At 31.9% G+C, this 15111-nt stretch overlaps 1 protein-coding gene across 1 annotated transcript in view; it reads left to right on the forward strand.

Annotated features, from left to right (window-relative positions):
* LOC127737436 (poly [ADP-ribose] polymerase 1-like) overlaps nt 1-6560 on the forward strand; it is a 46125-nt gene extending 39565 nt beyond the window's left edge. Inside the window, exons 25-27 of the mRNA XM_052248140.1 lie at nt 3252-3313; nt 3902-4022; nt 5340-6560. Coding sequence (XP_052104100.1) covers nt 3252-3313; nt 3902-4022; nt 5340-5412 — 256 coding nt within the window. The 3' untranslated portion in view covers nt 5413-6560. The remainder of the gene's footprint in view (nt 1-3251; nt 3314-3901; nt 4023-5339) is intronic.
* Nucleotides 6561-15111: the final 8551 nt, after the last annotated feature.

Genomic DNA, 15111 nt, shown 5'->3' on the forward strand with positions numbered 1-15111 from the left:
GTGATGGAAACAGAAATACTTGGGGTCTCTCTGTCCATTCTTGTTAGCACTCTCACATGTACATCAGACCTGCCAACTATCCTGATTTTGGCTGTATCATCCCGATTTTCATGCCTCAACCCGAATCCCGATATCGGGATCCTAAAACAAGTCAAAATCCTGATTTTCACAAAATCTACCTGAAAAAATTATTGATTACCGATTTTGAAGTTTTTCTGATCAATTTCTATAAATCTATAATTTTACTTGGCGACGTATTCATGACAAGTTTACGACCCTGCGCTAATCAACGGTGACAACAGGTGTCTTAATTTGTTGTTACAGGTAATCTGCTTATCTGAAGGTCATAACAATCCCCAAAATTAATTAATTTGTTAACAGAATCGGTCAGTCAGCATTTAATTTTAATCATTTTATCATACGATCACAATTTGCAATGTTTACCGTAGTTTCATGACAAAATTGTAATTAACTGAAAGAGGAAAACTGTAATGAACTCATTAGAAAACAGCGTTTATCTTGAAATCCGTTAAAATTTTTGAAATCAGTTGGTTTCTGTCCAGTTCTGATTTAAAACCGACGCCATTTTGTAATCACTTCTACTGTGTATAAGCCTCCGCCTGTAAGAGCACTTCTGAACACAAAGAAAGATAACTCAAATTTTATCCATTTTCTCATTAATACTGATAGACTAACTCAAAATCTGTCTTTATCCTTCTAACTTTAGGACAATTAGGTTTAGGTCCTTTGAGTCATGGTGCAAAGATAAGAAGGTCTTTGGAGGGGGAAAAGGGGGGTCTTCACTTTGTATCCTTTATTTTTTTAGGCCATTTTTCTCTATTAAGTTATATTGCCAATTAATAAGTACAAGAATCATGCAAGTAAAAGAAATCAAGGCTTATTAGCTCATCATCAGTATACCAAAAGAAAAAAGAAGACATATGAGACTATTTCAAGAGTAAAAAACAGTGCACACAGAAACGCCGCAAAAATTGTAACCCTTAAAAATCTGTTCGCACACTAAATCCCCCATGGAGATTTTCAAAAGTTGGCAGGTCTGTTACATTTCTTGCCATACTTTTATGAAATTTGAATCAAAGGTTTATATCAGCAATTTCTCTGACAAATTGGAAAATCAGTTCCAAAAACTATTTTTCAAGGAGTTATGCCCCTTGGAAATATAAATTATATGGAAAATTGCATCTTAAGTGCTCTCAAGCCTACTTATATTTGTGTTAGGAAATTTATATTGAAGGTTTATATCAGTAATCTTGGAACGAGTTCTAATATCAGCGCTGATTAATAGTTTTACAGGAGTTATGTCCCTTACATATGTAAATTCTATATAAAAATGGTTGTCAGATATTTATGAAATTTATATCAAAGATTCATAGCAGCAATGTCTTGGACAAGTTCGAAAATCAGCACTGATGAATCATTAGGGCCCAGCCGAATGGGGGATGCCCTTTAGTGATCAGTCTGTCCTTCCGTCCATCTGTCCGTCCGTCCGTCCGTAACAAATTGTGTCCGCTCTATATCTAGAGAACCGTTATGATTTCAAAGTTTATACTTGACATGTATATTAACCAACACCAGAGGGTGTGTCATAATGTATGTACAACTTCCTAGGTCAAAGGTCAAGGTCAAAAACTTTGGTTTTAGTTGACAACCCCATGTTCTATGGTGAAGATCGTGTCCGCTCTATATCTTGAGAACCGTTATGATTTCAAAATTTATACTTGTCATGTATATAAACCAACACCAGAGGGTGTGTCATAATTTATGTACAACTTCCTAGGTCAAAGGTCAAGGTAAAAAACTTTGGTTTCAGTTGACAACCCCATGTCCAATGATAAAGATACAAATTTTTTACCACACATTATTCACAGCGGGGCCCACAGAGATGGCTCCCATCACAATGATATCTAGTTTTTACTGGAGTTATGTACCTTAGAACCTTATAAATTGTATTGTAAGTGCTCTCAAGTGTATAATTCTTGCTAGATATTTAGAAAAATCAGTGACTTAAAAGAGTTATGGCCTTGGGAATATTGATTATTTAGAAAATAGCATTGTAAGCACTCTCACACCTTAATCTTTTGTAGGATTGTTATGAAATTTATAGCATAGGTTTATATCAGTAATGTCTTGGTTGATTACGAAATTCAATGCTGATCTATTATTTTTACAGGAGTTATGTCTCTTTGAAATAAAATTTATCTAGAACATTCATTTGTAAGCACCATCACACCTACAATATTGTTAGTGTTTCCATTTATTTATCAGACTATCTTCTTTTTTAAAAATTATTATTGGTTGGAAATTTCAATTCTTTACATTTAAAGAACAATCTGAAATCGGGAAGTTTTTTTCTGGAGGGGAACTAAAATATATCCCATAGTAAGTCTCCTGGTATCCTGCTTCTGTTGCGAGCCAACTGTTATATTAAAATTACTGTTTACATAACAGCTGAATATGGGGTCCTCATTGAAGTCCACGTTAAAGTCATGTCGATTTCATTCAACAACAATTTGGATGGGATAAAACTATACGTTTAAACTCAATGATAAATTGCAGGATAAAAACAATATTTGTACAGTGTAGGAAAATATAAAATTTAATTGTACTCGCTACGAAACAGGAGTTTCTAAAGCTCATCAACTAACTTTTATATTTTTCCTACTCTTTACGAATATTGTATATGTATTTCCCACTTGTCATCAGGGTGTTAACACTGACAAATTGCAGAGTATTTGAAATGAAGGGTATTAAACAGCAAGTCAAAGACTAGAAAAAATGATAATAAAAGCAATAATTACATTTTTTCCTCGATGAGCAGTCAATATCCTAAGGTTGTTTCAGATACAACTGTAAGGAGAATGTTGTCTCTAGGAATGGACTCTTGTGTCTCTGTTATCTTATTGTATGTACTGCGTTTTACAGTAGACATTTTGCATTTCCCTAAGAGAAATGAGAGGCCAGGTAAAAACAAGACAAACTATCTCATGCATGAAGGGCACTTGAAATGTCATGTATATATCTTTTATAATTTTTATATATATATTTATGTATCTATATAAATTGCCTGTGTATATGACCATCTGCAGAAATGTCTGCCTCCAACCAGAACTAATTCTTTATTATCATTAATGAAAGTTACTTTGTTTAATAACAGATCTACAGGAGTGTTCATCTCAAACCAAAATATTTCTTTATGATCATTGATGAAGGATTAATTTGTTTATTTACAGGTATGAACTTCTACATTCTGAGTATGTGTCAACCTTACCTAAAGGAAAACATAGTACAAAAGGTAGGAATATAGCACATATATTTGGTACATATAGTACCTGGTTTGTAAATAAGGTTAAATTAAACCATAAAAATTAAATTGCAATGGCATAGTTTTGATGGTGATTTGTTGAATTGATACAAATAGATATAAGAAGATGTGGTATGAATGCCAATGAGACAACTCTCCATCCAAGTCACAATTTGTAAAAGTAAACCATTATAGGTCAAAGTACAGCCTTCAACACGGAGCCTTGGCTCACACATTATAAATCTATATAAAAAACGAGAAACACTTATGAACCACATCAACAAACGACAACCACTGAACATCAGGTTCCTGACTTAGGACAGGTGCAAACAAATGCAGCAGTTTAAACATTTTAAAAGGTGCCAACCTTCACCCTACCTGAAACAATAGTGTAACATCACAACATAGAACATCACAACATAGAAAGACACACTCTAAAATATCAACTGAAATGGCTTAACTCAATCAAAAGACATATTAACAAAAGCAAGTGAACATACACTGAATGAATAAATTTGATCTATGACACAATGTTAATTCAAAAACTGTATAATAAGTATATTTGATGTATTTTTACAGGGATTGGAAGGAATGGACCTGATCCTACCATGTCACATAAATTACCAGATGGTTCAGAGATACCAATGGGGAAAGGTATAAACCAGCCTGAAGGCAACAATTCAAGTCTCTTATATAATGAGTATCCTTTTTCCTCACATATTAAAACCATTATTATGTGTAATGCAGTGTTGTTATCCTATATATAAGACTCAGTGACATTCTCTATTCAGATAAATGTTGGGGCCAATGTTATATATTCTCAAAGTGATGTATGAGACTCAGCATAAAAATACATTTCTTTTGGGAGAAGATATCCAACTCTCCAGGATCATAAAACATGTAAGCCCTCGTTCTTAACCTAAGAACATATATATTTATAGGTGGTATTGGTTCGTGTAGGTCACTTTACAAAGGTGAGGCTTACCTTTCTGGCAATAATTATTTCATTTTTTTCTGCTCTCTACTAAGGGTAATGGTATCTGGTTAATCTCACAGCCTGTTTTGACCAATTTATTTCCAGTTTAAAGAAAGTTTCTTCATAAACTATGAAATAGAATTAACACTGTTGTTCTGGCACTATTTATTTAGATTTAAAGTTGTGGCTTTTAGGGGCTTCCAAGGAGGCTATGCATTTCTAGTCCTCTTGCACATCTCTGCCCCTGTCATTATTGTACCTACCTTATGCTTTTGTTTTTAAGTTAGCCAGCTTCTTCAAAAGTTTTGAAATCCCTATTGTTTTAAAGTAAAATTTCTTATTCATCCTTTTACTATAATTAAAAAAGAATGAAAATAAACATTTAACCTAGCAAGTATATGAAAACATTGCATTTTCCTAGTCTTCATATTAGGATTATTAAAGTAGATAGTGTCTTTGTACAAATATACACAGCCAAATCTTGTTCATGTGAATTTCACATGAAATTCATGTGGACAAACTCTGCTTGTGTAATGGTTGGATATTCCTTGTAGGCTAATTTGTGATTTCTCTTTAGTCTGACATTAGATTGCAATGGAGGCTTTATATAATCTACTGACCTTACAAGAACCTCATAGGTAATCAATTAACCTGGTATTGATAATACATTCTTACTGCCATTATGTATTATCTGTTTTTGTCCTCTGATTGGCTAAAGAATGGACTTCCCCAATATGAGTTGGAATAAATGGGTTTTAAATACCAATCTAAAAACTAAAGAAACAAATTTCAATCTCAAGTTTTAATAAAAATAATTATAAGATGTTGAATGATTGCCAAAAAGAAACTATCTACCAAAGATCGAAGAACAAGGATATGAACAACTACAACAGGTCACCTTACAACCTTCAACAATGAGCAAAAATAGTAAAGTAAATAAGTAAATCACTCTGTGATAACCCAATTATTACATTAAAGATATTTCACCAACAGAATGTAAGTATTGTTTGTCTTTATGTGTTGATCCTTAACTGTTGTAAGATTTATTGTCTATGATGTGGCCCAGTGTAATATGAAATATCTACTGAGGATGGACTTCAAATATAAATGGTAACCTGATGACAGAGCTGAGATGTAGCTGTATGGACGAACCTTTAAACCTCACTTTAGATAGATATAGGAACTTTCTACAATTTGCACAAAATACAGTCATATGTTATTCATTGTGAAAGGTTTTACAGATGGAAGTCTATGGTCAAATTTGAGATGGGGAGATTTTTTTACTTCAAATAAAAGATTCCGTTATGTATTGTGTATAGTAACAGAACATGTATATGCAGGACTTGAGTACATTACACTTAAAATGGTCATACAGAAGGCATGACACATTATTAACTAACAAGCTATGGATAACAATTATCTCTGGACATAATTCTGTAATATAATGCAGGATTCAAGAACTTTCTGTTTTCTGTAGTGTTATTACATTTGTTTTTACTTTTGAAAATGATTTTTTAGTTGTGACATATTTAAAGGATTTGATATGATAGATTTGTATAACAATGGTAGTTATTAACAAATCATTTCATTGCAAGAAATGTTTCCATTGTCCGGTGAATAAAAGTTTTATACTTTGTGACATTTCCTTTGATTTTGATACTGGTGTCAGTATGTTGTGAGCATGCAGTGTTGTTTGTTTTAAACTTATAGTTGTAAACTTTAGTTTGTTTAAGTTTAAACATATTGTTATCTGTTTAATTGTCAAGCTATATCAGACAGCTTGTTTAATTCTTAAGGTAATTTTAACTACTAGTTGTAAACAAATAAACATAGGTTGTAGATTAATTTTCTTTGATTAATTACAGGGAAACGATTAGAAATATTAAAAGGTTATTTTAGTTTTGAACAACCTTTTAGATTAATTAAAAGTACATAAAAATGGTAGCAGACCATCTAGACCCAAAATACAATAATAATTTGAATTGAAATAAATTATACACACAAAAGGTATACAATGTAACATTTTATCTATAAAAATCATGATTGAAGTACTTTTTATAATATTTACAAATTTTCTGTATTTAAAAATAATGTATACAATTAAATTCAAATAAAAAATGAAAATTATGATTGGATAACATTTACTTCCATATTCATGTTAGTTTTCGAAACAATTTACACTGTTCATTGTAGCGGAAATGTAAAAGGAGCACAGTTACTTTGTATTGCTATGTTAGTGAGAGAAATAAATTGTTAGAAACACATTTTGTTACATTGTATATTTATTTTGATTATTTGTATGTATATAATAGAACTCAGTAACTTGTTAATTTTGATTGGATTTTTTGTGTCTTTTTACTTTTTCGTATGCTTGAGTATTTTGTTCTGACGGTTTTCCAGGAGTTTTATGTGCGAGTTTGTGGTCAATATTTCTGCATCTTATGACAGTATATCAAGGTGTCATACCACCAATTCAAAACCCCTATATATTCAACCAAATTTGTCTTTGCATAGCTCTGTAAATATTTTACCTTAAAGAAGTTTAATTCATGAGAACCAGGTATTTTACCTTTCTACATGCCAAATTTCAACCAATGTTCTAAATCTTGTAGTGACACATGACGTTCAGGAGGTCATATACTACTATGAAAAGCACTCTGATTATCTGAAATCCTTTAGTAATATAGAATAAGGAGATTTGGTATGATTGTTAATGATTGTTAATGAGACAACTATCCAGCTGAAACCAAATAGGTATTATCTTGTAAAAAGGTATTAACAGTATTAATATTATAATAATGTAAGTCCAAAATAACTACTGCACTTCCTATCTTCATTGGTTTTTAACTTGTATATTGATTCCCATTCCTGACAACTGGTATTTGGTCTGAATGTTTTGATAGGGAACACTTGTTATATAATCACAAAAATTATCGAATGTTTTGTTTATACCTTGTGATAATTTAGTAGTACTTTTATATAGGACAAAAAAGTTTGAAATGTCATCTTTGACCTCATTATAATTGGAGTTTGTGGGGTCGGGTGAATTTTAATCCTTTTGAAAGTATGTGAATCCCCTGTGTTGATAGCGTTTTGTAAGAAAGGTTAGGGCAGTGGATAGTTTGCTAGTACCAGCAAAATAGTAAATTTGCTATTTTTCCGGCTCCATTGAAATTTTTGATATCTACTTTAAATTGATTTAAATTGATTTAAATTTACATACTAATACAAAATTTCAGAAAATTTGTGTTCTCAAAATGTCTTTGGGCAATCTTTCCTCTATGCATATGTATCACAGAAGACCTTGTTGAGAATAAACCAGAACTTGTCTCCTCAGCTTGTTTGGATCATTTAGATAGTCAACATTGATATAATAAAGAAGTACTTTGACTCAGATGCATGGAGATCTGTCCAAAATGTCCACTTGGAAAAACAAAAGATACAAAATATGTGTTGAGGATGCAAACACTAAGGAACTAAGTGTTATATGCAGCTCATGTCTACAAGGGCAACATTATGTCGTGTGAATCTTATTGTGGTATGTGTCCACTTTTGATAAAAATGGAAATAGCTATATATCTTTTATCCAAGTGCAATGGTCTATCTCAATACACAACTATAATACTAGATGTCTACTCCCTCTACAAGTTTTTGTCAAAACTACACTGTTCTATCTCAACATTCCCATTGGATTATAATAGCTTATTCATCTAGTTAGAACAGATAAATATTTTTATAGTATTGTATCTCCACTATTTTTGCTGTAAAATAATTGTTATGAAAATTATCTAAGTAGTACTATGCTTAAATTGTTTGCATGGTTTGAACTCGATCTAGGAGTAATTCTTAGCAAATCCAGCAGTCTAGTCTCGAATCAGGAATATTACACATTTATCTTCAATAGAAATATAGGGATACATTTCTAAAACAACAGTTTTTTGTTGTGAAATGTTCTATCTCTAGAAAAGGGGATTTACTTAAAATCTAAGTGGCTTGTCGATTAAAAAAAACAATCGAAAAAAGAGTAACTCCATGTACGTAAATTCAATTCCTATCTAACTTTTTATTACTAAGTTAAATATTTATGATATTGCGCTTTTAAACTACATTTTCAATTTCCCAACAGCTAGAAAAATGGGAAATACATCATTATAAGATTGACATGACAATATTTTGTCCTGCACCTGATTCAAATCACTCAAGTCAAGTGTAAATCTCAACTAACTTTTATGCAAAATTTGAAGGTACATTTTGAATTGGGGTACATTACATTTTGATTTGTGATACATTACATTTTGATTTGTGTTATATTATATTTCGATTTTAGATACATTCTGGTTAAGTTATACTGCTAACTTCCATCTTTGCATTGTGTAAAAGTAGCAACTAGGCTATATATTTTTTTTTTCAAAACTAGTTTAAGTGACTTTTAAAAAATAAAGTAAAACACAGCAATTTTAAGCACACATGCTAAAGTTTATAAATTGAAGTTAAATTCCTGTTTTAATAATAATTCATTCTTACAAAATACTGTTTTGTATATGTTACTTATATTAAGCTGAAATAGTGATATTTCAATTCTTGTATGTTGATGATGCACACAATTTTACAGTATACAAAAGACAAATTTAGGATTCATCAATTTTTGGAAAGATTGGAACTATTGTTCCAAGTCTTTCCTAAGAAACCGTCCTCCCAAACAAGAAGTAGCACAGGTCTGTGTACATATGCACATATGAACTGTGAAAAACTTGGGGTTATATCTTTGGAGCAGTTCATTGAAGAATGTATGTCTATAAGTTTTGTCAATTCATTCATTCATCTGCCATGATCACCAAACAGTCAGAGATAAGGTGGGGCTTTAATTTCCATGTCCCACCTCCTTAATTGCCAATCACATTGACCAAATCACTAATCATCCTCAGTCTTACATAATTAAACAGATCCTTCATTATACATCTCAATACACAAATACTTGACCTCATTATTGAATACACAAGTGTATATTTATATAGAAATGATAGATTTATTCATTGCCTACATAAAGTGTTCTATAGATTATGTTTGAAAGATAAATGATTTAGGAAGGATTAATAAGAATTTTTTTTTTTCAAAAGAAAAGACATAATATGAAATCTAGATAAAAGGTATTCTAGTAAGGTCTATATTTTACTTGATAAATCTGTGTAATCCTCATCTGTAATTAATCAATAATTTTGTTACTTTTATCAGTCATTGGCTTGAAACAGTCAATAAAGTTTCAAAACTCTTAGCCTGAGTTAAATCCCCATCAAATGTCATTTTGCAATCTTAGTCATTTGAATATAGGAAGTGTATTTTTGCAATAAAGAAGGAATCCCCATTTCAATAAAATAAGTTTTTTAAATCTGTTTACGTTGAAAAGGTACATTTTCAATGCCCTTTGCTGGAAAATATTAAATTATTAACACTCTACAGCTTTCAATCTTCAGTGTCATATAATTGTTTTCAAAATCAGTAAGCAATTTTTGTTTAGAGGAGAAAACTAGTATACATATGTTTCAACTTACCAAATGCCACCAAAACAACCTTTTTTGATTAATTTTTGGAGACAACAAATATCTTAGTTTCTAGTCTATCTGTTGGTCCCATGTACTACAAGGGTAATTGATAAACTTTATTAGACGAATCTTTATTTTGCGGTTTCTTCTGTTACTAAAGATAAAACATAAAAGGTGAAACATGTAATAGGGAATATTATTTGGTGAAGATATGAAACTGCAATTTAAACGAAATTGTGCAAATTAAGAGACTCGCTATCATTGATTCACATTTATTTACTGAAGATGTGCTTATCCTTCTAAAGACATTTTGGGGCCCTTTATAGCTTGCTGTTCGATGTGAGTTAAGGCTCCGTGTTGAAGGCCGTACTTTGACCTTGAATTGTTTACTTTTTACACATTTTGAGTTGGATGGAGAGTTGTCTCATTGGCACTACTCATACCACATCTTCTTATTTCTAGTTAATGCTATTGTCAGCAATAGTGCTATATTAATGTTCTTTTTGTCGAGCCTTCGACTTTTGTCGAAAAAGCGAGACAGCGATCTTACATTCCGTCGGCGTCGTCGTCGTCGTCGTCGGCGTCGTCGGCGACGTCCACAAATATTCACTCTGTGGTTAAAGTTTTTGAAATTTTGATAACTTTCTTAAACTATCCTGGATTTCTACCAAACTTGGACAGAAGCTTGTTTATGATCATAAGATAGTATCCAGAAGTCAATTTAAAAAAAAAATCCTGTTTTTCCGTATTTTACTTATAAGTGGACTTAGTTTTTCTGCCAGGAAATATTACATTCACTCTGTGGTTAAAGTTTTTGTCGAGCCTGCGACTTTTGTCGTAGAAAGCTCGACATAGGGATAGTGATCCGGCGGCGGCGGCTACGGCGGCGGCGGCGGCGTTAGCTAACTTCTTAAAAGCTTTATATTTTAGAAAGTAGAAGACCTGGATGCTTCATACTTTGTATATGGATGCCTCATGTTACGAAGTTTCCGTCAGTCACATGTCCAATGTCCTTGACCTCATTTTCATGGATCAGTGACTACTTAAAAAAAAAGTTAACATTTTTTGTAATGTTAAATTCTGTCTTATTATAAGTAGTAGGATAACTATATTTGGTATGTGCGTACCTTGCAAGGTCCTCATGCCCGTCACACAGTTTTCACTTGACCTCGACCTCATTTCATGGATCAGTGAACAAGGTTAAGTTTTGGTGGTCAAGTCCATATCTCAGATACTATAAGCAATAGGTCTAGTATATTCGGTGTATGGAAGGACTGTAAGGTGTACATGTCCAACTGGTAGGTGTCATCTGACCTTGACCTCATTTTCATGGTTCAGTGGTTATAGTTAAGTGTTTGTGTTTTGGTCTGTTTTTCTCATACTGTATGCAATAGGTCTACTATATTTGGTGTATGGAATGATTGTAAGGTGTATATGTCTAGCTGGCAGTTGTCATCTGACCTTGACCTCGTTTTCATGGTTCAGTGGTCAAAGTTCAATTTTTGAGTTTTGGTCTTTTTTTCTAATACTATATGCAATAGGTCAACTATATTTGATGTATGGAAATATTTTATGATCTATATGTCAGTCGCGCAGGTTTTATATGACCTTGACCACATTTTCACGGTTCATTGCTCAGTGTTAAGTTTTTGTGTTTTGGTCTGTTTTTCTTAAACTTTAAGCAATAGGTCAACTATATTTGTTATATGGAAGAATTGTTAACTGTACATCTCTGCCTGGCATGGTTCATCTGACCTTGACCTCATTTTCATAGTTCATTGGTCAATGTTTAGTTTTCTTGGTTGATGTTAAGTTTATGTGACAGTTGTAATAAAGCTTTATATTTAGGACTATCAACATAATACCTATGATTAGTAAAGAAGGCGAGACATTTCAGCGTGTGCACTCTTGTTAAAATTTTAATAACTTTTTCAAACTATCCTGGATTTCTACCAAACTAGGACAGAAGCTTGGTTATGATCATAAGATAGTATCCAGAAGTAAATTAAAAAAAAAATTCCTGTTTTTCCGTATTTTATTTATAAATGGACTTAGTTTTTTCTGCCAGGAAACGTTATATTCACTCTGTGGTTAAAGTTTTTAAAATTTTAATAACTTTCTTAAACTATCCTGGATATGTACCAAATATGGACCTAAGTTTGTTTATGATCAAACGCTAGTATCTAGAAGGAAATTTTTATTTAAAATTTTGTACTTGTTTATCCATATTTTACTTATAAATGGACTTAGTTTTTCTTCCAGTTACCATTACATACAGTCTGCAGTTAAATTTTTTAAAACATTTATTAGATTCATAAACTATCCTGGATTTTTACCAAACTTGGACAGAAGCTTCTTAAAATAAAAAAATTGTATGGAGAGGAATATTTTTATTAAAATTTTTCCTCATCTCATTTTTGTTGAGCCTGCGATTAACAGCAAAAGTAGGCGAGACACTGGGTTCTGCGGAACCCTTACGAATTTTTTGTCCATACCATACCTTAATACCTTAATACAATTTGAAATTATTCAAACTACTCTTCCAATCTTTCGATGAGTGATTTCCAGCACTTTGATTATCAGAGCCAGCAAAATAGCCACTGCCAAAGGTTAATTATTTTTGGGTATCGACGTTACGCACGTTATTGCGTCAATACCGTGTAATCAACCAGTCCACACTAATAAACAGCTTTTCTATAAAATCATAACAGTGAAGTTATATAAATTTTTTATCCATAGACTAGACTAGTAAAAACTATTCCGAAAAAAAACTACAAACTGTTTTATCATATTTTACAATAGTCTAAAATAAGGACAACATATTGACAAAACGTCCAAAATATGCGTGTCAGACGTAACAGACTATACGCATAATAACTTTAGCAGGGGTGTTTGTGTTCTTCAAAACAGTGTTATATCCGCGAAAATTCGAATGAATGATATGCTTTATATATAAAGTATTACAATATTACTGAATATGCGTTCCTGTAACAACCAACGTTATTTTTTGGCAAAAACAAAAAGTGTCCATTATGGTCAGATTTAGGAAAATCTTAAGTTATCAAAATTTATAGGTTTCAAAATGTAAGATTATATGAAATTTCGTTTGTGTAAATTATGCTCACAAAAGTACATATATAGACCATATCAAAATCGAATTTTTGCAGCACTCACATCACATATAAAAATGCAGCGGCTTCTTGCAAATGTCTTGCAAGATGTCCAATGTCGGATTTCGCCGCTTTTTACAAATAAACTGTCATTTGCGACGTTATTATTGAAAATTGAGATTTGTTGCTTGCTAAATATTGCTTCTCCGTAATTGTACTTTAACTCTACGAAACAGCTACACACTTTTTGATAATTTGCGTAGTCAAAACGACTTCGTTTTCAAAGAAATGGAATGTCTTGCAAGTTTGTCCACTGAACGATTTTCATACGTTTTGAACGTTGTAAATTCGGGACGCTATTTATGGTGGATCATCTGTATATATTTCCTCAGATAGAATTTTCTTGATAGTCAGATACTATCAAAAAGACCACAAAGTATAAAAAAAATCCGATGGCTGGGGTTATTCGTTTAGATGAGGTTCTTTAGTTGTGAAAAAATTGTGTATTACGAGAGGATAAAAAATAATCTTTTTCAAATTTTCAAATTTGGGGAGCGTAAAACTGCGATTTTTTTTTATTTCTCTGCAATAAGATTCATATGTATAGAACTTGAAAGTAAAAATAAAATTGGACCTGAAGCGTGGCTATATACCTCTCCATATCATACAAGGCTTGAATAGAATTAACCTTTTTTCTGACAATCGTTTCATCTCTTAATCTAATTGTTCCGTTATTAAAGAAAGTACAGTAAATTTTATAAGCAAGACCCGTTTAACTTGTAATTCCCGACAAAATTTTTTTAATTAAATCAAAATATATATCTTCTTCCTTTTCGGGTCAAAATGGGGAAACAATGCATTTTATTACGTTTTATGTCAATTGGTCTCTGGTAGAGAATTGTCTCATTGGCACACATCATACCGTATATATCTTCTTTTTCATTTAGACTTATGCATTACCCAAATACGATATATTTTGTTGTTTTTTGCTTACGTTACTTTCAGTGGGAAATATTTCATGCATATTCAGTACAACCAAACATTAAGAAGTATCAATATTGATGTGCAAAACAGAAATTGCAAGCGAAATAAAAAAAATATCCCCAATATAATCATGATAATCATTAATCACCGTAAAACGTAAAAAAAATGACGTTACCATTTGAGACGCAATATCGTGCGTAACGTCTTTCGCGTATTTGGTTTGTTCCAATTATTTTGACTTTCTGTATCTTCTTCCTATCTTTTATATACCTTGATGAAAATTGTTGCTGGTTCTATCTAAAATTAATCGTTGGATTGTTGTTTTTATTTCCCTGCATGAATTTTTATGGGCATTATGTTTTTCGGTCTGCGTCCGTTCGTCCGTCCGTCCGTCCGTCTGTCCCGCTTCAGGTTAAAGTTTTTGGTTAAGGTAGTTTTTGATGAAGTTGAAGTCCAATCAACTTGAAACTTAGTACACATGTTCCCTATGATATGATCTTTCTAATTTTAATGCCAAATTAGAGTTTTGACCCCAATTTTACGGTCCACTGAACATAGAAAATGATAGTGCGAGTGGGGCATCCGTGTACTATGGACACATTCTTGTTTACGCTGATTTTGGAAATTGTTTTGTCTTGATGCTGATGTACTACGGTTCTTTCATTGTATGTACTTTCTTGTCGGAATCGTCCTACATTGATATATATGTTTTGGTATTTTCTTGTCGGAATCTTCCTACATTGATATATTTGTTTTGGTATTCTGATTGCTTATTGGCCTATCCGATTGGTGCTTGATTTACTGCTTGGGCATGCGATTTGTTTCCTTTTTTTTTAAGAAAGTGTTTTCAGAATTATATTCCTTTTTAAATTCTGTTCCGTAATTTGATTAAGGATGCTTGTTAAATATCAACTTCAATGTTTTTTAATATACCACACCCGAATAATCTTAAAAATGAGACCTATAGTAGCAGGTCCTTCTAGTGAAACACACAGACTTAGTATATTTTTGGGTATTCTTTTGAAATCAATACTGAAACACTTACCAAATTTTGTTCGAGATAATTTAGAAAAGTTGCATCATCCAAGAATACAATTATAGTATCTTTTGATGAAGTAAATCTGTAGAAAACAATACCACTCGAATATGGATTAAAACAATTGAACTTTGGCTTTGAAA

This window comes from Mytilus californianus, unplaced genomic scaffold (genome assembly GCF_021869535.1).
Source record: "Mytilus californianus isolate M0D057914Y unplaced genomic scaffold, xbMytCali1.0.p SCAF_4, whole genome shotgun sequence".
Classification (NCBI taxonomy): domain Eukaryota; kingdom Metazoa; phylum Mollusca; class Bivalvia; order Mytilida; family Mytilidae; genus Mytilus; species Mytilus californianus.